Below are 24,346 nucleotides of genomic sequence, written 5' to 3'. Positions count from 1 at the left end.
TAGTGATGAGTTGGTAGTTGTGGATGGGGTTCTAGATAGCTATATCACCGACAAAATGTTCACTTAGTAAAAACAAATGTCCTATATGGACAAACGTTGATATGACAGTCGCTGCTTTGCAGTCTACCATAACAGGCAGTGAAAGACAGACCTGCCTGAAACTGTACAAAATTCTAACAGTTATTATATATCACCAACATTACGTACATCCTCAGGATTTTGTCTCTATGTCTGACTGGTCAAGTACAGCCAGCAGCAAGCTAATTGGTCTTTAGACAATATGTGCCTTTCAATTTATATTACAGAACATTTTTTTTATTTTCAAACTTAGCTGCAGGATTAAAATTATTCCTTTATCGTCACAATTCAAAATTCTCTCCAATTAAATTAATTTTGATACATCATGACTGATTATCTAACATTACTCTTGCCTTTAGAAATCCTGTTTTTTTTTTATATCAATTAAATTCTTTCCTCCTACAACAAGGATTAGCATTTAATAACTTATTTTGATTTTTTTGTCTGAGGTTCATTTCTTCTTTGAATGAAATAATTGTAACCACATTTTCGGTCTAGTAAAGATATTTCCAAACAAAACATTGAGAACATTTCATATAAAAAAATTCCTGGGAGCACTTATTCATCTTGATAAGCAATCCAAAATTTCTGCTGTATAGACATATTGAAATGAGCACTACTCTTTTGGACAAAAATATGATCCTCATTATGCACACAATTATGTATAGATATAAGGAAGGAATCCAGCATGGTTGAGAGGCATTGTTCCTACTTCTGTCTTGTAGGCCACCCTCACATCTGATGTATACTCGTTTGGCAACAAACACTGTCCGTCCTCCAATGGTAAGATGAGACTGGTCTAACACCTCTAGAAAGACCTGACTTGCCACAGCAATATTGATCCATTATCGAGAAGCTGACCAGATACTACCAGCTCAAAGTAAAAGTACTGAAGTCTCAAACAAATAATTTATCTGCCAGGAATACACTGCTGTCTGTACCACAGTTCAAAGCATGTTTATGACCTGGAGAAATGTTGCTGACGTAACAGATCACTGTCCGCCCTTTGCCCCATGGGAGTTGTGTGGGGCCTCATCTTCATCATCCCTCTCCTGGTGGAACTCTGCCACGTATAAGGATTTGTCTATATTTTTGGGGATTGGTTTGATCTCCGTGCCCAGCTCACTCTCGATTCTGTGTAATGAAAACCTACAAACACATCAAATAACATGTGATCTACTTACAGACTGGAACATTTCAAGAAAATCAAACTATTGTATTTAACAAACACTGCAAAAAACAGAACCAATTTAATAGAACTTCATGAACAATAGTATCAGACGAAGACTCAACTGAAGGAACACTGAGCGGACACCTAGACAATTCATAGATAAACAATACAATTATACAGTGATGGAAAGGAATCCTTCATACCATCATCTGTGCAAAGGGAAACAACAAGCTGTAAATGGGATACATAAATCATCAAATAAAGAGCCATGGAAAGAAAAGCTTTAAAGCATCAACAGTGTCAAGAGGGAACCCACATGATATATAACTTTTACATCCAAGATATATAAATGCAGTAAAATGTATAATTAGAAACCAAATTAAAGTGCTACATACCTGTCATCATAAGTAATGAGGTTGATTGCGACTCCGAGGTGGCCATATCGACCAGATCTACCTATCCTGTGGAGATATGTCTCTGAATGTTTGGGGAAATCAAAGTTTATGACAACGTTCACAGCTTGGATGTCAATTCCTCTTGTGAACAAATCTGAAAGTAATATCATATTATAGAATTATTTACTTTTAAGGAGTTATGAAATCAACTGGAACTGAAAATTTTGGCTAACACAAGATTATGTATTGCCTAAATAAGATCAACAGTGGAGACAATATTCCTTTAAAAGTTAAATATCCTTAAAACTTTTTTTGTAAACATTTAAGTGATCAAGATCCTCACTTGACCCTAATTCTAATCTGGAAAAAACATGAGCTACAAAGAGCAGCAAGAATTTTTTATAACTAACATCCATTCTGGGGTACCAAAAATTATTTACTTTTGTTCAATTAAAAAATAAAACATGCAAACATACCAACATGCTATATATACTTTCATCAAACTTCTTACAATCTGCATTGGTTGCAGTTTAGCATGCAAACGTTATACAAAAGACTTCAGAATAACTACAGGATTCCTGAGAGGTCCCCATGGACTACTATTTGTACAGAGGCCGTGTTCTTACCTGAACACACAAGATTCCTACAGAGTCCTTGTCTGAAGTCATGAAACACACGATTTCTATGTTGCTGGTTCATCTTTGCATGGATGTAGAAACATGAATAGCCAAGTTCTGTGATCTTTTTGGCGAGAAGTTCTACACGATTTGTTGAGTTACAGAAGATGATAGATTGGTTGATTTGTAACTAAAAACAAACAGAACAGCAAATTTAACAGTTGGTTTTAGCGAAGTACTTAAAATCGTCTTATCTGTGGTATAAAGAGGGACACTTTGTGTGAAACTCCAGCTTTACCTGGCACTGGTATAAATATTACCTAATTGTGGAGGTCAACATATGATATGACACACAAGAGGCCTAGCGGCCATGATGGTCACCTGAGATAAGCAATATTAAATATAAAGGAGAGTTATCAAATGTCATGAAACAGAAATTGTTACACTGAATATAGACAGTGTCAATACATGCATTCTATCAAAACTGTCAACATATATTGATCATTTTTACAAAGTTATACAGTCCCCCATCCCCCACGAAGAAATGTGAGACTCATTTTGATAATTTAATCAACTTACAATGCTTCCATGCAAAGAGTATTTGATTTTACCATATCTGAGTCTTGAGGAGAAGATTTTTTGAAATTTAAGTCAATTTGACCCATGTTTGCCCAGCCAAATAGCCAATGGAGGTCAGTCAGTAACACAAAACGGGCATACCATAAACCTATCATCCTTCACCTATAATTCTAACCAAGTTTGAAATATTTTCAATGGAAATATACAAATTACGCTCAAAAATTTAGTTTTCCTCTATAACCAATAGTAAACATTACCCCTCCCAAGGGGAAATGTGAGACCCTGGGGCCATGAAATTCAGAGTTTTGGTAAAGCACCTTAAGATGCTTTCATACATGAAGAGTACTTGGTTCTTGAGAAGATTTTTGAAATATGAGTCAATTTGACCCCTTTTGGCCATGCCCCTCAGGCCCCTGGGGTATGGGGACTGTATAATTCACAATGTTGGTTCATCTTAGACAGGAAAGGTTTCTGCAAAATTTCATTGAAATTGGATCAGGTTTTTGAGAACTTGATAGTGTTAAATTATTTACAGATGCACAATGCCGAATAAGGGTATTAGAATAGGTCACCATAAGACCTTGTCTCAGGTGACTTAAAAATGTAAGTCTGAGCTGATGCAAGTTTGAATTTGTCTTTTTTCAATCAATATTGGAAAAATCTGAGCATTTCCCTGCAAAACTGCAAATTAGGGGCTGCACTGATGACATGTTCTTCATCTGAACCTGCTAAAGGACACTTGCTATTAAGAGTTGATTTCTAATGGAATCAAAAGGAACCAAACGCTAATGGTACAAAGATTTCAACTAAAATCAGAGAACAAAATCAATTAAAATAAATCCATTAATCTACAAATGGCATCATTTTCCTACTTGGTTCACTTACCTTTGAGAACAGTGTATTGAGACAGTGAACCTTCTGTTTCTCTTGAACAAAAGCATAATACTGGGTAACTCCTTTCAATGTTAATTCATCCATCAAATTGATTTCATAGGGACTGTCAAGGTGCTTCCTCTGTAAAAAGTATTGAGAATTTGTTTAACCATAAAAAGAACTGAAAAAAAACTTTATAAATCTAATCAAAAATAGTCTTTTTCACAAAGTTGTGAATTTTGCTCTACTTGAACAAAAATCCATCCATGTTTGCTACATCAACCAAATATTTCCTACAAAGAATAATAACAGTAATACAATCAATGTGTTATAGATTATGTCATATTAAAAATAAAAAAAACAGGAACATTTATGACCTGAAGCCTTCTTTAAATAAATCATCCTACTTCAGAACAAGCATCATCAAAGCCATCAGAAGCAGAACTGAAATGTTGTGTTCATCATATCTGTAGGATTGGCTAAAACGCGTCATAGTTTATCTTTTGATTTTTGTTAAACATGTTCGTATTTTCATCAGTGCAGATTAACCTATAGTTATTTCAAACCAACATGAAAAACAAATACATAAAATGCCTATTCCTAACATATTACAAATTTTTAACAATTATCAAAATAGCTTATATTAGGAATACATCAAATTTCTTCTCTATTTCTACACCCAGAATTTGTTAAGGTTGTCTATGTTGGAAAGATAGTCCTAACAAAATTACTTTAAAGCACAGGGCTTAAAGTATTGAAACAGTTTAATGGTCTTGAATAAACCAAAAATGAATGATTCTGTAGCTAGGATATGTTTACAAATTTGTTAGATTACTTCATTCATAGAGAATATTTCATGACATCTGGTTTCTTTTTCCTTAAATAAATCATCCTACATCAGAACAAGCATCATCAAAACCATCAGAAGCAGAACTGAAATGTTGTGTTCATCATATCTGTAGGATTATCTCCCTTACATCAATCACCGTGATTATGATATCGATGTTTTCATCTTCCCCTTGTGGACTGATCATAACTAAGGTTTTCTTATTTATTTTCATAATGCAGTCCAACAGGATGTTGTGTTGTAGTCTAATTATCAACAATATTAACAATACAACTGTATGGTAAGCCTCAGAAATACATGAAACTGTATCTCTGTTTTTTATTCCAGGATTCATAGGATTTTTTTTATGTTTGGGAGGAAATTCCAAACAAAGGTGCTTTGATGTTGAAGTGAGAAAATCAAAGATAACTATTCTCAGTATTTATTTTTGTTTTTTAATAAAATTGGAAAAATATTCCTAATATTTTTCTCATTTTTAAAAAGAGAAGAGTTTACCATTGCTACAAAAGACTGAAATAGGACATTTATCAATATCAATATTTGGAAAATTATTGTATTTATTTCAATCATTTTCATAAGTTCCAATTAGTATATGTTTGTACATTTTCAGAACTTATTAATCATTATGTTGATTATTTTGATCCCATTAATGACATCAGAACAAGAATCATCATTATGTTCAGAAGCAGAACTGAAAATGGTGTGTATTCATCACAATCAATGGGAGACAAAATCCATCAAGCACATCAAATCTTATGCAGGATAATTCTTACTTTCACTAAATAAAGTAAAAATAAAAAATCAGTGGCTGTACTTAGATATTGGTGGGAAAATTGGAAATTTGGTTTTTTTTTTATAAAATTGGAAAAATATTCCCAATATTTTCCTCATTTTTAAAAAGAGAAGAGTTTATTATTGCTACAAAAGACTGAAATAAGACATTTATCAATATCAATGTTTGGAAAATTACTGTATTTATTTCAATCATTTTCATAAGTTCCAATTAGTATATGCTTGTACATTTTCAGAACTTATTAATCATTATGTTGATTATTTTGATCCCATTAATGACATCAGAACAAGAATCATCATTATATTCAGAAGCAGAACTGAAAATGGTGTATTCATCACAATCAATGGGAGACAAAATCCATCAAGCACATCAAATCTTATGCAGGATAATTCTTACTTTTATTAAATAAAGTAAAAAACAAAAATCAGTGGCTGTACCTGGATATTGGTTGGGAAAAATGGATTTTTTTTTTTTTAATAAAATTGGAAAAATATTCCTAATATTGTTAAAAAGAGAAGAGTTTACAATTGCTACAAAAGACTGAAATAGGACATATATCAATATTTGGTAAATCACTTTGGTTATGCTAGCCTCATTATGTGGAGACAATGCCTAGTTATAGGTAGAATCACAAAGATGCAAAACCTTAACCCCACATTTAGTTATTGTAATATATATTGTTGTGGGTTTTGGAAAACAAAATTGTGGACACTTGATTTTGTGGATAAACACAGTTTAATAAATCTACTTGTACTCACTTCAATATTCAGTAGAAATATGAATTCACAAAATGAAGTACCCATGAAATCATGATAATAAATCCCCTTTGACTAATGATTTTAAAGTATGTCTTATGTGGGGAAACAAAAAAACAGTTCTCTACCCAACACAAAACAGAAATTAATGTAGGATTGGTGAAAACTTCTGGCTACCATCAAACTTGCTTGGGGCAAAATTTGTGTATTATAGAAGTTACAAACAAAGGATGGTGATATCATATAACACATCTGTGCTAATATATTTAGAAAAGCTAACCGACTACTACTTCAATGTATCAAAAGAGATGTTCCTAGAACCAGTAAATTTCCAACAGACTCAGAACATGAATCATCAATATATTCAGAAGCAGAACTGAAAATGTGGTATTCATCATACTCTGTAGGAAGCTTTGGCCAGAGGAAGCTCACTTTGGATGCACTTCAGAAATCATTATGAGAACATTTAGTAGATAAAGTAATCTGTGTTAAGGTGATAAAGCATTGATCTGGGGAAAAAATTGTTATGAAGCAAATCAGAAATTATTATAGACAAAGAAATATGTGTTTTGGCAATTTACGACGTATTTATTATATAGTAAGATATAAGCTACGAAGCCAATATTTTAGGCAATTGAGAATTTAACTTCAGAAATTAAAAAAAAGGAAGGAACAAGACAATATTGTTAGCAGATATCATGTTCAATTATCAAATAAAGACACTTTTTTCAAGACACTTTTAATCTTTTCTGCAAACTTCTTTGCAAGCAAAGTGTTTATAAATGAAGTTTAAACTATGAATTAAGTGGCAGACCTATATCCCTCTGCGAGTTGCAGATCACTAGAAAAGTTTTGGGAACATACATTGGTAGGAAAGGTAAAACAAAATGAGTGCAGGAACTGTTTGAAAACAACAGTTAAGTGACTCACAAACAATCAAATTCTTTAGCAACAGTACCCTGTGGATATAATCAGTTAAAATGTTGGTACAACTAATGCAATCATCATCACAATATCAAATTTAACACTTCCCATACCATCAGAACAAGCATCATCAATATCTTCAGAAGCAGAACTGAAAATGGGTATTCATCATCAATATGGGAATGACTGGGGACTCTATGACAGATCAATTTACAATCATCAATATATATATATATATAGACACATTAACATATACATGTGTGTTGATGCAAAGAAATATATCTTCCAACACACAGGGGTGGGTGTTGAAATTTTACTATTACCAATGAAATTTGAATAAAGCTTTACCATGAACTGCTCAACACTGAGCGGAAAGGTAGCAGAGTACAGGAGTATTTGTCTGTTGTTGGGCAGGTGGCCGATGATACTGTCCAACATCCCCTTGAAATCCTGAGACAGCAGTTTGTCAGCCTGGAACGGATGAAAATCTTGGTTATCATAGTTAATCATTTTGACTTGGTTTTAGTACATGTGTATCAAATCATGGATACTTTTGGTCATCAGAATATCACTTCAAAATGTATTTTTCCATAAATCTTTGTGCATCATATTCCTAGTTAATCTAAAGATATGTTCCCCATCCCAACTTTATGTAAAACATGTAGCATGTCCTGAAAACTTTTCTAAGAACTGATAAATATTACTGGATTTCAGGACGTTTGGTTTTAACAGATTTGTTATATATAAGATGCCTGTTCCTGCAAGATAATGACTTTGGGAAATTTTTGATGATCTACAGTAAAGTTTTTGTTATAAGATTTCAATATATATTTTTAACAGCAATTTTGAATCCTTCACATTAGTACATATGTGACAACACGAAATAAACGACTGCATCAAACAAGTACAGATAACTTGATAAATACTCCACTAACAAGCACAAATAACAAGAATAGAGACAAACAACTGCAAAATTTCACAAGACTACAATGATTTGTTATTCTTGATAATCCAATATAATATACCTCATCCAGAACCAGCATGCCACATTTCCCAATCTTTACTAATCGTTTGTTCATCAAGTCTAGAATTCTGCCTGGTGTGGCTATGATAATGTGGACTGAAAAAAAAGAAGACATGTTAGTGCCAAAGTATTTAAACAAAAGGATAATCAGCGAGTAGGACAAGTCATCACGCTGTTGCTATCTAGAACGAAAATGAAAATAAACTGACCACCGTGGCTGTTGCAACAAGTTATCTCATTATCAACAATGTAAACATTCTTTCAAAACCTGTAAGCTAAATCACGCTGTTGCTATTTAGAATTAAAATGAAAATAAACTGACCTCTGTGGCTATTGCAACCAGTTGTCTCATTTTCAACAATGTAAACATTCTTTCAAAACCTTAAGCTGATCAACTTATAACAGTCTTTCATTGAAGGAAACAATTACATAATTTTCTTTCATATTTTGATTAAATGTTAAATTCATTCTTCACCAACAATACTGAAACAGTCCATGGATCACTATTGCTGGCTTGGTAGAATTGTAGAGGGGCATCAGTGAGAAGCCAAGGATATTAGCAAAGCACCCATATAGTTACCTTTAAGAAAATAATACTGATTCTTTTGTCCATTTTTGTTTTGGATACAGTTTCAGACTTACCTGGGTCATATAATCTCATAATGTCATCTTTAAGATTGGTTCCTCCTGTTGTGACCATCACTTTACATCCAATGTGTTTACTGATCTCAATACAAATCTGACTTGTCTGTAGGGCTAGTTCTCTGGTAGGTACTATCACAAGGGCTGCAATGCAAAATAAACAACTGTTTTGTTCACTGAAGCTATGTTTTCTGAATTCTGTTTGACATTTAAGGTCTATAAAGTAATACAAACCTTTCTGTATTACGCCAGAAAAAAGGGTAAATTGGTCAGGATAATGTTATATACTTAGATAACAGGTCATTGTTATTCAAAGTCATCATTACAAAAAACAATTTCAAACTAGATCTCAAAATCTTTCATTCTAAATAACAATAAAATTTGTATGTGCAGGTCTTTTCTTTTCATGCCAAGTCTGCAATATTATACATTCATTGCACCAACAGCAAATGCAATTGATTTGAGCAAATTAAATAATTCAATCAAATTCAGAAAAAAGAATTCAAATTAAGTAAAACAGTGACGTTTGGAAAATGAAATGTTAAATTGAAAAATAAAGGTATTGTTGATTTATATCAAACTATCATTCTGTTTATTGTTATTCAAGATATTTCTCTTGGTACAAGGTACTTTGATAACATTTAACTCCCACACCAAAAACATTTAAAGGATCAATTCTTTACCCATCTGATCAGAACAAATTGTCATCAACGCTTTCAGAAGCAGAACTGAAATTATGTATTCATCATTGATGGGTGGAGGCCTGTAATTCTTTTTGAAATCCATTACAATAATATTTAACTCGTTTTTCTCATATGATTTTCTAGCGATCCCTTTTAAGGAAAATAATTTTCACTTCCTTGGAAGAGAGGAATTGTAAACCTGTTACTGATTACACTGGCGGTCATTACTACTAACAAGACACTGAGGCTTATTGTTAACACAACAAACTGATTACATATGTTAGTAGTAATCTTATTGTAGCATTTTTCAAGTTAAACATATCAGGCTAAAATATGATTGTTAATTGTAGTTTGTGTATTTTCTTAAAATAACATTTTTTTGTAGATGCAAGAATTTTATCAATTTTCTTATTATTTGCTCCAAATTGATATTACACTTGTGAAATTTGATTGTGCCAAAATAAGTATGTTTACAGTATCGTTTTTTCACACATACCTTGTACTTCATTGCGACTGGGGTCACATCTCTCTATGATTGGGATAGTGTATGCCCCAGTTTTTCCAGTTCCATTCTTAGCTCGAGCTAAAATGTCGCGCCCTGTAAGGGCAATTGGGATGCTGGCCTCTTGAATAGGAGATGGCTGTTCCCAGCCTTTCTCGAATATACCCATAAGGAGCTCCCGCTTTAGGCAGAAGTCCTCAAACTCATTTCCTTTAGTGTTTGTAACATCCTAAAGTAACACAATTTTTTTTTAATTTACAGCATTATGTTACATCAACATCATTACTTTTTGGTATGTTTCAGGTAGTAACAACTTTTAGGCAGTACATTTGAAGTGTAAAAAAAAAACTAGCTTATACATTTCATTTTTGAAAAAATGTATGGTAAAAAATAAAAAATTCTGATTTCAAGCACATCATGATTAAAATTACAGGTATATGCAAATGAGAAAGCTAAATTTAAACCAGTTCAGCATATCTTAATGATTAAAACTACAACAACTTCAATTTTTTTCTCTAGATTTATCTTTTCTTTCATACTCACTGTAGTCTTTAAACGGGTATCTTTAGGGGGAAGATTCAATTTACTCTTCCAACCTTGGTCACTGAAAAGAAAGATAAATGACATTCACAAAATGGCAACAATTCATGTTCAAACTCATTGAAAGAAGTGGATATAACATAAACTGGTAGATCTATCAAATTATATCTTATAGGATATTAAAACAATATCCCACATTTTAGTTACATGCTGAAAGGAAGATGTACATTTAAATAAAAAACGCACAATTTCAGATGAGTACATGATTTGTTATAATATTCCCATTTTCAAATTGCTATGACAACAGTTCCTACATAAACAAGTTTTATGCCTACAACACTTCGAAGATAAGATAACATCATTCAAATGCCATATTCATCTGTATACAAGCCCTCTGCCTACAAGTGAGACTCTTCATTTTTGCCAAATCATAACTTTAATGGAAGCAAGTTGAAAGCAATTCACCAAAACAGCAGGTATGCCCTTCCTATAATGAATATAAATTCTCTAAGCTATTGAATATGATGAAAGAGTGCAGACAAAAACCACATCATCCTTTCGGGAGGGTTGGGATTTTCCCATCTCACTAACATGGGGGTGAATAATTATTTCTTCTCCTACCCCGCTGACTTGATAAGGGACTAGTATGTATTTCTGTTGTCCAAATGCTTTGTATTGTTGATGTGATTGAATTGTTGGTCTAATGTCAGTCAATCCCGTCTCAACACTAGGGTAAGACAAGGAAATCTAACCTCACAATAAAACACAGTGGCTATACCTGTCCAGGGAAAGAGAAATTGGGATCACTAGGGAATAGTTTGATAGATCCATCACACTGTGCTATATACCGACGTAGTGTGACATCCCAGTCAGTTACTCCAACAATGTTAGAGGTTTTACACGGCGAGACACTTTTGATAGGTGCCGTGTAACCTCTAACTTCCCATAGGCGATTTACCCGATGCTGACAGGCCAATAATCAAAGTTCCGATTATAGCATTATTTATCAATTTTACTTACATTTAAATGACCAGCGATGTCGTGTTAATACCTCTCTTTGAAAAATCCATTATAAAATCCAGGTTGATAAGAGAAAACAGCATAAAAAAATGATTTTAACATCTCCGTGGATAAGCTGATACAACATTAGAACCGAAATTATAAATACCACGTGACTGCTCGGTAAATACAAAAATGGAATACACAATGCAAAAAAAGCTTTTCCGTTTGTGATATATTTAGCAAACTATTCCGCTTGATACTCTATTCCGCATTTTGTACCGACCGCGGCAGCCATTTTCGAAAGATAGGTCAACGAAGCGGCTTAATGTTGTAGGAGTGTGTTTCGAAGCATATTATTATTAATATGGTGTTAATTCATGGTTTGGACGTTCATATGGGATAATTAATACCTAAACTGTAAGTACACATTGTTGTCATCAAGTATTAAGTCATAAATAGACATAAAATTGAATCTTACGTTCCGCCCTGATTTGAGGGCGGAACGAGCATCAAAGAAATAGTGCTTGGGAAATAAGAGGTCGCAGTCGGCACAATAACATCAGATAATAAATCGGCCGACCAGCGTCCTCTTATGTTATAGGAGTACCCAGTCAGTTTGTACTGACCCTAGTATTTAGTGTATCTTACCTATTACCATCACTGTTGCCAGCCTTGATCCCATCCATTGGAATGGAGTGATGATTACTGGAATTTTGATCAACTTTGGCTGTCGCCATGTCGCAAAAATGTCATTCAATACAAAAATTCACGAAGGAACCTCAATATTCAACAGGGTCGAGTCGTTTTACAACGCAAATGGTACGAAATATGCAAAGTCAATTTCATGTGTTGATTTGAAGAAAAATCTGCTGGATCTGAAAAAAATGAAGTTTGCAATCAATGGCCCATGCAAGTTTTGTTGTTATTATACTGACGTTCCATCGACTTTAGTGGAAAGATCTGAGAATTGCAAGTTCGTCAGCCATTATAAAATTAGGACGGTCTACAAATACTTTTTGCTGTTTTATACGTTGTAATTAAAGAAGGCAACATCAGTAAACATGTTTATATAAATAATAGCATAATAAATATGAATATTGATGTTAAATTATCACTTTAGAGACGGAAACTTTTGGTCTACAATGAGAACAGCACCGTGCTCAGCATTACCTCCCTTGTTTGATTCCAAAATTTGAAACGTTTGTTCCAGTTTTAATATATTGGGAGACAATAACTCATGAATAACTGATAATTAAGAGCACATAATATACACGTAACTGGCATATATGTCGACAACCCCACCTTAGGATTGTGAAACAAAAAACAAGACAACAAACTGCGAAATACAAAAACCCGAATGATCAAAACATTGGCGTAAGTAAAGTTTACGGAAGGATTTTTAACATTTGGAAAGCATAACCGGAATAAATTATAGAAAATTTGTTTTCAGAAATATCACTTTAGCACAAATAATACAGATGGGACATTATAAGATGAATCATGATCGTGATGTTAATCGATAGCCTTACTATCAACAAACCTACCGCCGCAGTATCCAAAATGGCCGGAATCGGTAGGGGGCGCCAAAGACGCCGTACCATTTCCCTTCTGTTAAATATGTTTAACGAGGAATTTACGTTTGAAATGTACAATAATGCTGAAAACAATAACCTAATTTTCAGAAATGCGTATTTTGTTATTTTTTGATAATTTTGTCTCTATGTTATAGTAATTTGTTTCTGTATACATTTTTTTGTTTACTAGGCCTGACCTTTGAACTTTTCCCGGTGGGTCAGAGGTTATCAACATGTCGGACTAGTAACAGAACTACGGACTCCGTTATTTATAAAACAGTCGAGAAATCAAACGGGTAAGTTGCGTAACGTTTTAATGTAACTCTATATTCTATTTGAGTGACGATAAATGTCTGCCATTGTAATTATTGTTTAGATGCAGTGAAAACAATGCCATATTGCGTTGAAAAGGGAAAATGCAAATTAACGGTGCAAATGCCAAATCGTGTCAGATTATCTTGATTATGAACCCAGCACTCCGGAATTGATAAAAGCATATAATTATAGGCTTATATTGAACAACGAATTCACTGCTAACTATTATCATGTTTTTGAATTACAAGCTGTATGCTTAATTTAATTAAGATAAAAAAAATCTGAAATTACACATTATATAATTAGTCAATACACGTTGCTCTGAAATAAATAACTTGAAATATTAACAATGTTATTTATTCTTTGTTATCAGTCTGTTCTCATCACATAATAAAGTAAGTCAAAGTTGCTTGTGGTTGTCTAGTATTGAAATCTAGAAGCATTTCTTGAAAACGTACTGAAAAGATTTACTGAAAACTTTCTTTTTATTTTGCCCAGTCAAGCAAAGATCACAAAACTTGGTGTATGCATTACTTGGCTGTACTTATATGACCTTCAATAAAATAAAAAATCAAACTCAGGACCTGTAACTCTTCAATTACAGTGTTATTTCCCCTTGTGAGGATTTTATTTCCATGGCATCACTTTGCTTGAAGTTAAACTAGGATTGTGTAACTTGGTGTATGCAGTACATTATTGGAATTTTGTGTCCAAAAATGTAGTTGTTTTCTGGATGCATTCACTAGTTTCAGTGATATGATTGTTTCTTGTTTTTTTTTCTTGTTTTATTGATAAACCATCTTTACAGAATTAAGCTTTCAACTGAGAAAATCATATCAGCTTTTAATTGGCAGCAACCAGCTATATGTACATATGTATCCTGTACATGCAAATATATAGGTTTGTGTAATTAATACTACATGTAATAGTCCTACATTGACAGTTGAAGGTCCCTGATAAATTTCTTATGCTTACGTGGTTCTGAAAATGAACTGCATCATCATTTTGGAAAAAAAACTCATCTGTGTGATAATGTTTTTATTTTATTTTTATTTAAAAGGGAGGTCATGTTTGAGATATACAGGTATAGCAGTTTGGTTATGAAAAATGCATCCTTATATATATATATATATATATGTATATGTATATTTATAAACTACATAACAATTACATTGTTAGTAGAGAAATAAAAAATGTGAAAATAAAAAGGCCCTGAGCATCACTGAGGAGTCCTAGCAAGAAGAAACAGCTGTATGATGCAGGTTAATTCATTGCTTGACTCAACTGTATCTGACTTCTAAATTACTAAATGGTGCTATTCTCTTTGGTGTCTTTTGTGCAATCTTTGTCACATCTACACACACTTTTGAAATGAGAAATAATATTACTGTACCAGAACTAACACTGATAGAAGCATTTACATAATATAAATAAATAAAACAATCTTTTTATTAAAGTATGCACCAATTTTTTTTTTCCTAAACTAGAATGAAATGGAGTTGTTGTCTTGGTGATGAAAACATGGCGTTTTCTTAAGTATTAGAGTAAACGACACACAATCCTATCGTCAATGAGAAAAAAATAATGATGACTATCATATTATGACATCATGTGAATCACTAATGCATATGTTGTATGAAATTTGTATGAATGTAGTCACACAGTCCGTGTGTATACAGTTTGTGCATAGCATTTTCCTGATCAGTCAGCAATATTATACCGAAGTCCGGCTCAGTAATTATATACATACTTGAAATTTTAGACATATCAAATCCAAAACACATCCCAAAATATGATTTTTCAAAAATGATCTGTCATGCAACCTGTTGTCAGTTATCATGTTACTACATAAAGGAATTAAGTTCCAATTTATTCTTACCTTGTAATGATGTGCGTAATGACAATAATCAGTACTAAAGAAAACATTCAATCACATGTTCTTAAAACCTGTTCAGTCAGGTAAATAAAAGCCAAAAACACAGGGCTGATTATGCAGTGATCATTGTACCTGATGAAATTTGGACTTATTTGTAGTTATAAATATCTGACCTGATACATACGACAATCAGATACATACGCAGTATAGAGTTTACATACATAGGTCAGCGTAGTGAGATAATCAATTGACAGGTCTATAGATAAATGATGAATATATGGAGAGCTGATAAGTCCAGTAAATATTTTGATAGTTGTAATGGTGGAATTGTAGATTATTAACAAACACTAATCTCAATTGTAAACAATTACTCAAAGGACCATATCAAAACAAATACTCACTGCTTCAGACACTTCTCAGGATGGATAAAATTTAAAAACCTGAAAAAAAATTGAAATTTGAAATCTCAAAATTTTAGAACCCATAAACTCTTTCATGGCTAATGAAATAATTCTTATTATGGGTAATAGTATATATATATAAGTTACTGGTAATGATGCACAGTTTACCTTCTTAAGTCACCATGACACCTGTACAGGTACCTATAACTATATTTGTGTTGTCTTCCTCAAATTTACCTTTTACAAGCCGGGTTGCAAATACTTTAGTGGGGATATTTTAATGGTGGCCAGAAAAATATCCGGATACTTTTATGATGTGGAATACAAATATGATATGACACCAAGTAATTGGAAATATTATGTGACAGTGAAGGACGCAGTATTGATATCTAAAGAGTTGTAGAAGAGGCTGGGTTCATCAATCTATTGTTAACATAGCATTATTAACATATTATACCAGTGATTTGATATAATTATATAATGTACAGTATCTTACTCTAACAGTTCAATCAGTCCAACCCATATCTTATTATACCTATTCAATACATATGATTAGCAAAAATGAATGTTCCTTCGTGTTTGTCCTGTATTAAGCCTACTTAGTCCTGCACCTAGCTACTTCTTATTAGGTTGTATTTTTTAATTTTGTCTCCAAAGCATTTAATTGTAACTGTTTATAATTTGTAATTGTATCATTTCAGAGGGTGAAAAAGTGGGGCCAATGGCTACGAGCAAGAAGTTAGCCTTAACCAGTAACAGCAAACATAATGAGGTCATCCTCAAACAGAGAGTTAAAGAGGTTTGTATTTTCAAGATCAGTTTTTTTTTTATCTGTGATTGAACTGTAACATGATCTTCTATCTTTAGAGAAGACATAATGTATTACAATTTGGTTTTAAATTCTTTGAAAGTTCAATTTAGTATTAAATTCTTTGTTAAAATTTTAAACTTTTGTTTTGTATTGTATTCCCTATATGTAGAAGGAGGCATATCAATTGCACTGCATTTTTTCTTATGTTATACTAAGTTCTTCCACTTTCTTCTGCTGACAAGTTTCCTGACACATTTCTTAAAAATTTTTGTGTTGAATTTAAGTTAACTTTACATGAGTGTTTGTGTATGAAAGGCAGCTTAAATCAATTACTCATGTGTGGTTGTTTAGGAGACATATGTAATGGTCTCCATTATAATTAGTATTACTTTATTTTACAACAATTATGAAACAATTTTTCCAACTTATATTGATCATTGTTTATTTGTTGAAAGATTTAAAAAAAAAAAAAAAATATTCACACGCAATACAAACATTAGAAAAACATAATGCTAAAAATATTTGGAATTCATTCCAGCAGATTTTATGAAGATCCAATAGATAATAAATTTGAATTACAGAGAGCTTATAATACCATGTCACTATTTTATTTTCTTATTTTTTTTTGTTAAATTATATCTTTTAAGGTTTGATTTTCTTTGTTCTTTTTCTATATATCTTTTAAGGTTTGATTTTCTTTGTTCTTTTTCTTAAGCTGGAAGATGAAGTATCAAGTCTAAGAAAACGGTTAGATGATCTAAGAAAAGCAAAAAATACAACAGTCCTGAAGAGGGAGAGAGAGATACTAGAAGTGGGCACACCCTTTAGTAAACGGTAAAGTTTGATCTCCCTTAGTAAACCATAAATTTTGAACACCCTTTAGTAAACGGTAAAGTTTGAACGCCCTTCGGTAAACGGTAAAGTTTGAACGCCCTTCGGTAAACGGTAAAGTTTGAACGCCCTTCGGTAAACGGTAAAGTTTGAACGCCCTTTGGTAAACGGTAAAGTTTGAACGCCCATTAGTAAATGGTAAAGTTTGATCAGGTGTGATTACATTGAGGAAAGCAAGGAAAAAATATATTCTGTCAAAGGGGAGAATTTCAGAAGGATAAGGATAGAATGAAGAGGTGGGAAGGGGTAACGGACAATGGTTTGGTTTCTTCGGTAAACGGTAAACGGTAAAGTTTGAACGCCCTTTGGTAAACGGTAAAGTTTGAACGCCCTTTGGTAAATGGTAAAGTTTGATCAGGTGTGGTTACATTGAGGAAAGCAAGGAAAAAATATATTCATATAGGTGAAGACAAGAGGTATGTGGTTCAGTTTTCTCCCCAGTGAGATTTTTGTTTGTCAGGTAGCTGATCAAAAAAAAAAATGCACAGTGTTGTGTTGTAGTGATGGTGTTGTTTGGCAAGGCATGTTACCCTTTTTGTTTTAGCATCCAACAGGCTTCCCGTGTGTTGTTTTGTGAAATATTCACCAGCTACTAAACAGAGACCTAGTTTCTAATTGACCCTGGCTGTTAGGCAGCATACCCAGCAAACAAAAAGTGTAGTAGAATCAAAGTGTACTAAGCTGTCAGATATCTAGAAGGCAAGAAGGAGTGTTAAAAAAAATGCTGTAAGAAAGATCAGTTTAATTTTTCAGTTATATTAGTGCAGGTGTTCATCCATGAACATTTGTATTTGACTTGTCATATATTCCGGGTTATAAGCTGCTTGTTTACCATAACAAAGGCTTCATGTAACTTAAATTACAAGAAATAATACAAAACTATAAGAGTTTTTTCAGCATGCAAGGGCCTTTGCTAATATTCAACAGTACAGACACAGATGGAGATCATGTTAAGTAAACCGTACGTCAAGTGAGGCCCTATATATGTGTGTAGAAAATCTTTGAAGGTTTCCAAGCCAAACAAATTCAGTAACTGCTATTTATGTTTGTGAAACACGTCAATGAAAAAAGGATTGTCTGTGTATAATTAATTTGCAAACTTGTATTAAATGTTTCATTGATGAACTTAATGAATTGCCTTCTGTTGTTTCCTTCTGTTGTTTTCAACAAACTTTGGTCAATATAACGTTTATTACATTGTAAGATATGATGCTGCTTATATCCAAGTGTGACTTATATGTGAATTAAATTGAAAAACCAGTCCTGTAGCTTATACTCAGATGCAGTTTATAGCCTGAAAAATATGGTACTTTATCAGCCTGTACCAGATTTAGAATGCTTAATTTGCTTATGGACATAATAAGGATTTTCATGGGGTTTAAAACTTCCTGTAATGATCATATGTTGAAAGTATATTACTTTTAACATGACTGCCATCTTTTCAAATTTCTCCTCAGATCTGCTTTGGTTAGACTCTGTGATCCTGTCCAAAATCAATTAAATTACTGAAGAAACTCCACCTCTCAAATTTCATTTTTTTATGCCCCCGCCATTTATGCCCATGTCCGTCCATCCCGTCCCGTCCCGTCCTGTCCCGTCCCGTCCCAAATCAGTATATACCACCTAACAACTTCATTCGGACCTTTCACTATTATTTCACATGGGGGGACGGGGGCATTCATGTCTTACAGACATTTTCTAGTTATTATCAAACTTCATATAAAGGTCAACTGAAACAATACCTCAGATAACCGTGTTTTAGGTTTCAAGGCAAAGGTCAAGGTCACTAATATTTTTGGTTGAAAGTACATGTAATGATTAATTCAGTGAAACAATCTGACATTTGACGGAAATCTGCACAATCAAACTATGTGATAAAGTAACTGTGTGAATACGTTGAATCACTTTCTGTTTCAGGGTTCAAAGGTCAATATCAGGGTCACCAATATATGCTATCTGTAGAGAACCATCAAATATACATGGGAGAGCATGCATTCATGTCTGTTATGTTTTTTCCAGTTAATGTCTCTTCAGCCTAAATAAGATGAATGAGTTATAGACTGTGAAGGTGGCTTTTTTCAATAAGTAAGATTTTTGTGGTTTTTACCAAAAGCTTGTAAATGGGTGTATTTGTTCTAAAACTCATAAAAGAGACCACTGTTTTTTTGTAATTTTCAAGGTATCTACTTTTTCAATATCAATGTATCCTCAATATTTCACAGGGAGGCTACAGTAAAGGCGGCACCAGCACCAGCTCCAAATATTCCAGTAAACAATCATGATGCTGAAATAGAAGAACTCCGGAAAAAATTTGCTGCCGAGATTGAACTGTTGAAAAAACAGGTCTGGTATTACCCAAGTTATTATCAAGCCATATATTAGATTTAATTTAGATGTGAATAGTTCTAGATTTTATTTCTTTGGTGTAGTGGTGTAGATTTCTGTGACAGAGGTCATTGATTATTTTCATGGCTCCACTGTTATTTGAACCCATGACCTCTGGTTTGTTCGTCTTATGCTCTCTAGCTGAGCTCTATAATGCAGCTAGTATTTAGTTACATACCCATCTTCCAGGAAATAACTTGTCCTCATATTTTCAAGTAGTTCATTACCAATGTCTATGCAGTGATTAATCTACGTGTGAGTTCTAGTTTAAATGTCACCTACTTTTTAAAAAATAATAAAAAAATAACAAATATATTAGACAGGAAGATAAATGGGATTTCTTCCTAACTAGAAGGTAGGACAGAGAAATCTCTCCCTAAGGAAGAGATTCACAACTGTCTTCCTGAGGAAGAGATTCATGACTGTCTCCCTGAGGAGGAGATTCCCGACTGTCTCCCTGAGGAGGAGGTTCACAACTGTCTCCCTGAGGAAGAGATTCACACCTGTCTCCCTGAGGAGTTGATTCATGACTGTACCACTGTCTCCCTGAGGAGGAGATTCAAGACTGTCTAACCCAAGGCTTTGCTGAGGTTTAGCCTTTCTGGAATCTCCTCTGAGGGTAGAGATGTTTCTGTCTTACCTTCAAACTAGGGAATGATTATTTTTCTGCCCCTTAACATCATACTAGAAATAGAATGATAAAACATTACTATTGAAACAAAATCAGACCAATACTGACTTTTATATTGAACGATTTGTAATCTACGTTACACATGTTACAAACAATTGTAATGATAAATCAGTGCCATAATGCATTTAGAATTAGTTTGTTTAAACAGAAAAGATGAGATACTGTCTTACAATAACATTAAACTATCTAAAACTATCAACATTAATTAGTAATATTTTTTATGTCTCAAATTTATTCTCATCTGATTTAGCATATGATTATGTTCTCTGTGTGTGCAGGCTGTCTTACCCTGACAAGAAAGATATTTTACCTTATTTGATTGTGTGCATATTTCTGTCTGATGAAGCAGAGTATGTATCTCTGCTGCACCGACAAAACCTGACATAATAAGTACAAGCTTATACACAATATTTTTCAGGAAACTTCATGTGACCATGAAGCTGAGATTGAAGCTTTACGGAGACAGGTCTGTAGCTTAGAGGCAGACAATGCAGCATTAATGATAGAAAATACAGATCTGAAGGATAGAGTTACCTCCCTTGTCATAGATCTCAGTGTCAAGGAGGCCAAGTGGTGTGAAATGGAGGAGAAACTCAAGATACAGGTACTTTTTTCCAGTTCAGAGTCAAAATTAATTTGTTATAAAATAGTTTGCTTTTCTTCACATTGTAAAATTTAGCTTGGATAGTGTTAATAAATGATTAGTGAAAAATTCAGATATAAAAGAATCAAAATTGATAGCATTAGTAATCATTTCACAGCTATAGATTTAGTGAGGCAGGTCAGATAAACGATTTTTGAGTGTCTAATATTTCCCTGATGAAATTCCATTTTTTTAGTGGCAGCTATTAAAATTTTTCACGAGCAGCTGGCGAACTCTAATGAAGCTTTGAACGACTGGGGCTTGGATGCTAATAATTGATGGAATCACAATAAATTTTTGGTAGAAGTTCTTAGCTGAGTTTGTTCATACATGTGTTTATATGGAAGTTGTTGAAAGTCAGAAAAGAAATACCGATATACAAATATTCTTTTGCTTTTAAAAATTGTCTTCCTTCTACCATTATGTTCAGCTTGTATGACTGATATTTTATTAATTAATTAGTTTGAAAAGTATTCATTGTAAAGAGGTAATAAATGTAGATAAAGAATCTTTATTTTTGTTGAGTTTGCAGTGCTTTACTCTTTATGACTTTTACAAAAGCTCCATTAAAGTGTGTTTCCAACTTGTATATAAATATTCATTTCTGTCTCGGGTATATTATTACATCACTTTTTCCATTGAAATTTAGAAATTTAAAAAAAACTTATATCATCACTACAATGATGCTATAAAGAATCTTATATATAAATCAGTATGATTCTTTCAGTGATGATTATAACTTAGTTTTGACCAGTAAGAGAAATGTTTCCAAGTTATTGCACATTTTAAATTCACAAAATTTCCTGTTGTAATGCGAATGAAGCAAATATGGAATGAATTGGTTATCCAGGAAATCTTATCCCTGTACGTGTACTTCTCAAGTTTTCTCTAATCTGGTACTTAAAACAGTGTTTGTAATGGATTATTACTAGTAAACATCACAAAATGATAGAATACCACATAAAAAAAAATATCTTATTGTCAAGTCTAATGTGAAAATAGAAAGACTGTCAACAGACGGTTGTCTTAATCATTGTGATGTGTTTGTAGATTAACAGAGCATGGGGTGAAAAATACAAAGAGTGGATGGAAAGAACAGAGGCAAAGATTGCAGATCTTCAGCAAACGAACACATTACTGTGAGTATTGAACAATTCAATCTGAAAGCATATCACTTTTGATATTGAACAGTTCAGTCTGAAAGCATATAACTTTTTTACATTATCAGTATTCAAATTAAATACAGTACACTAGGTTCTATTCCTGGGGATGATATTGCCACCATTTCAGGTACACTTAGGTGACCACAAAGATTAGATCTGTGAAATAGAGAGGCGTTTGTATTAGATGTCTCTTTACATACATTAAGAAGGATTTTGAATCGTAACAAATATTATTCAATCGTTTTAAAAGAAAATCCCTAAAAAGATTTCCATGTATACAGTACATTTTATAAAGGAAACAAATATGATATAATTTCTTGAAGATGTACCTGTTTAATGATGTGTCCTTTAGATTTTTTATTCTGCACTGGCTTGAAACTTTGAAGAATTTTGAAGATGAATTTACCCTGAATATACATTTTAACCAGAATGTTTTTCCAAATTTGCTGTTGACTTTTATGTGGGTTTTTTTATTTATTTCTGACTCGGCATAATATTTTTGCTGTCTGTCTGTTTGTCTTTCGGTCTGTGTTAGGGTTTCTTCTTATAAGTTATTCAATTTTTCCATCAGAATTATACCATGTTTAGTATATTGCTTTACATCAATAACATCTCAAACTAGTTAACTTAGATATAAGTACAAATCAGTCAACATTTACAGAGTTATGGGACTTGTTCAAATAGGTTTCAAATTTGTTTGTCAAATAACTTTATCATCGAATTTGAAGCAGATTTGAAGTAACATCTAAATGAAAATTATGGGTTTTTTTTCAGAACTTAAGATATATATTAAGGCTAAATTTATTTTTCCCTGTGCTATTTTCTTTAACTTAGAAATAATACTATACCATGTATGTGAAAGATCTTTCTTAATAATAGCTTTGTTAGCTTTTTTAGTTGATAGATTTGCTTTCTATTGAGACTGATGATTAATTTTAATTGGTACTGATTTGTCAACACAAATTTTTGTTGCATTAACTATCAATCAACAGCACACGTTTCTATCATTGTAGGCGGGGCTATCTGAAAAGTCATAAGCCAGGAGGTCGTGACCCCACTGGACAAGACCCAGATGTATGACTGTCATTGTTTTTATGGTGCTTCAAAAATGTTTCCTTTTTCACATTACAACTCTAAAATGTTAATCTGTGTACAGTAAACTGTTTCTATATTGCATTCAGATTTTCAGTGGAAATTTTACATATTAAAAGGTATTTTGTGAATGGAAAATTCCTTAATTTTTAAAGAAAATCCCTCACCCTGTTAATCAGAAATAATTTTCTTTTAAGTGAGCTGTGAGTGTGAAATTGTTTTATTATCTAAACCTGACATCATAATAGGTTATATCACACTATGTATAATACTGCATGTGTATATACAGTGACTAATAGCCAATGATGTGATATAGGATACTATCTCAGAAGGTAAAAATATAAGTTATGTTTCATATTTTATGGAAGGGCTTGCCACAGGACAACAATATAGTGTTTGTCTACATATATATATATCAATTGGCTTTATATAAATACATGTGGCCCATAAACTTCAATCAGTAGAAATCTTGTTAAGTTAGAAATACCGGTATATTTATTATTGTCAAAATGGTTTCAGTGGAAAGATAAAGGGATATTGGGTGTAGATTAAATATCATATATTTATGTTATGTATTATAGAAATAAGTGATTTAAACATCTTTGTTGTGATAGTCAAGATTGTTTAATGTATGTATACAATGTGACTTATGTACAGGTGTATATGGTAGGCAGAATTTTGTGTTTTGTACTGTGGTATATTATTTTGATACTGTTAAAACACAATTTTGATTTATAAAATAGATATATATATATATATATGTTATTTTAAGTTATTACTAAGGGTTGTCCCAGTAAAATATCTACTTGTCCCCAGGAATCCTGGTGTAGGATATATGAACGACCAAAAAATGAAGAGGCAAGAAAAGTCTATTCAAGAAAGACGTTCAACCTTTTGGGGATAAAAGTTTGGATATCGTAACTAGATTGTTTTAGGAGTCCCATTGTTGACCATTTGTCTGGTATCTAAAGATTGATAGCCAGTGAATGGTAGTCCTGTATTTACAATTATTCTCTGATCCTACCAACTTGCAAGGGCTCAGTATTCCACTATCTAGCCTTTCCATGCATCAAAGATAC

The 24,346-nt window shown here is 32.8% G+C and overlaps 2 protein-coding genes across 2 annotated transcripts; one reads left to right on the top strand and one right to left on the bottom strand.

Moving 5' to 3' along the window:
• Positions 1–578: 578 nt before the first annotated feature.
• On the bottom strand, positions 579–12,270 carry LOC132561211 (ATP-dependent RNA helicase cgh-1-like). Its single transcript, XM_060225941.1, has 10 exons — positions 12,074–12,270; positions 10,427–10,487; positions 9,878–10,112; positions 8,699–8,842; positions 8,058–8,152; positions 7,381–7,503; positions 3,726–3,854; positions 2,271–2,451; positions 1,645–1,798; positions 579–1,227 (listed from the first exon to the last, which is right to left on the bottom strand). Exons 1-10 carry the CDS (start codon positions 12,160–12,162, stop codon positions 1,071–1,073), a joined length of 1,368 nt encoding a protein of 455 aa, XP_060081924.1. The 5' UTR covers positions 12,163–12,270; the 3' UTR covers positions 579–1,070.
• A 987-nt stretch (positions 12,271–13,257) lies between these two features.
• LOC132561214 (uncharacterized) lies at positions 13,258–23,722 on the top strand. The gene is made up of 7 exons (XM_060225944.1): positions 13,258–13,295; positions 16,293–16,390; positions 17,118–17,236; positions 19,516–19,636; positions 20,788–20,973; positions 22,063–22,151; positions 23,189–23,722. Exons 2-7 carry the CDS (start codon positions 16,313–16,315, stop codon positions 23,253–23,255), a joined length of 660 nt encoding a protein of 219 aa, XP_060081927.1. The 5' UTR covers positions 13,258–13,295; positions 16,293–16,312; the 3' UTR covers positions 23,256–23,722.
• The last annotated feature ends 624 nt before the right edge of the window (positions 23,723–24,346 follow it).

Source organism: Ylistrum balloti, unplaced genomic scaffold (genome assembly GCF_031769215.1).
Source record: "Ylistrum balloti isolate Yb309-2 unplaced genomic scaffold, AGI_CSIRO_Ybal_v1 Utg371178, whole genome shotgun sequence".
In the NCBI taxonomy this organism is placed as follows: domain Eukaryota; kingdom Metazoa; phylum Mollusca; class Bivalvia; order Pectinida; family Pectinidae; genus Ylistrum; species Ylistrum balloti.
The sequence above is the reverse complement of the archived record's forward strand: the minus strand, read 5'-3'. Positions and strand labels throughout refer to the sequence as shown.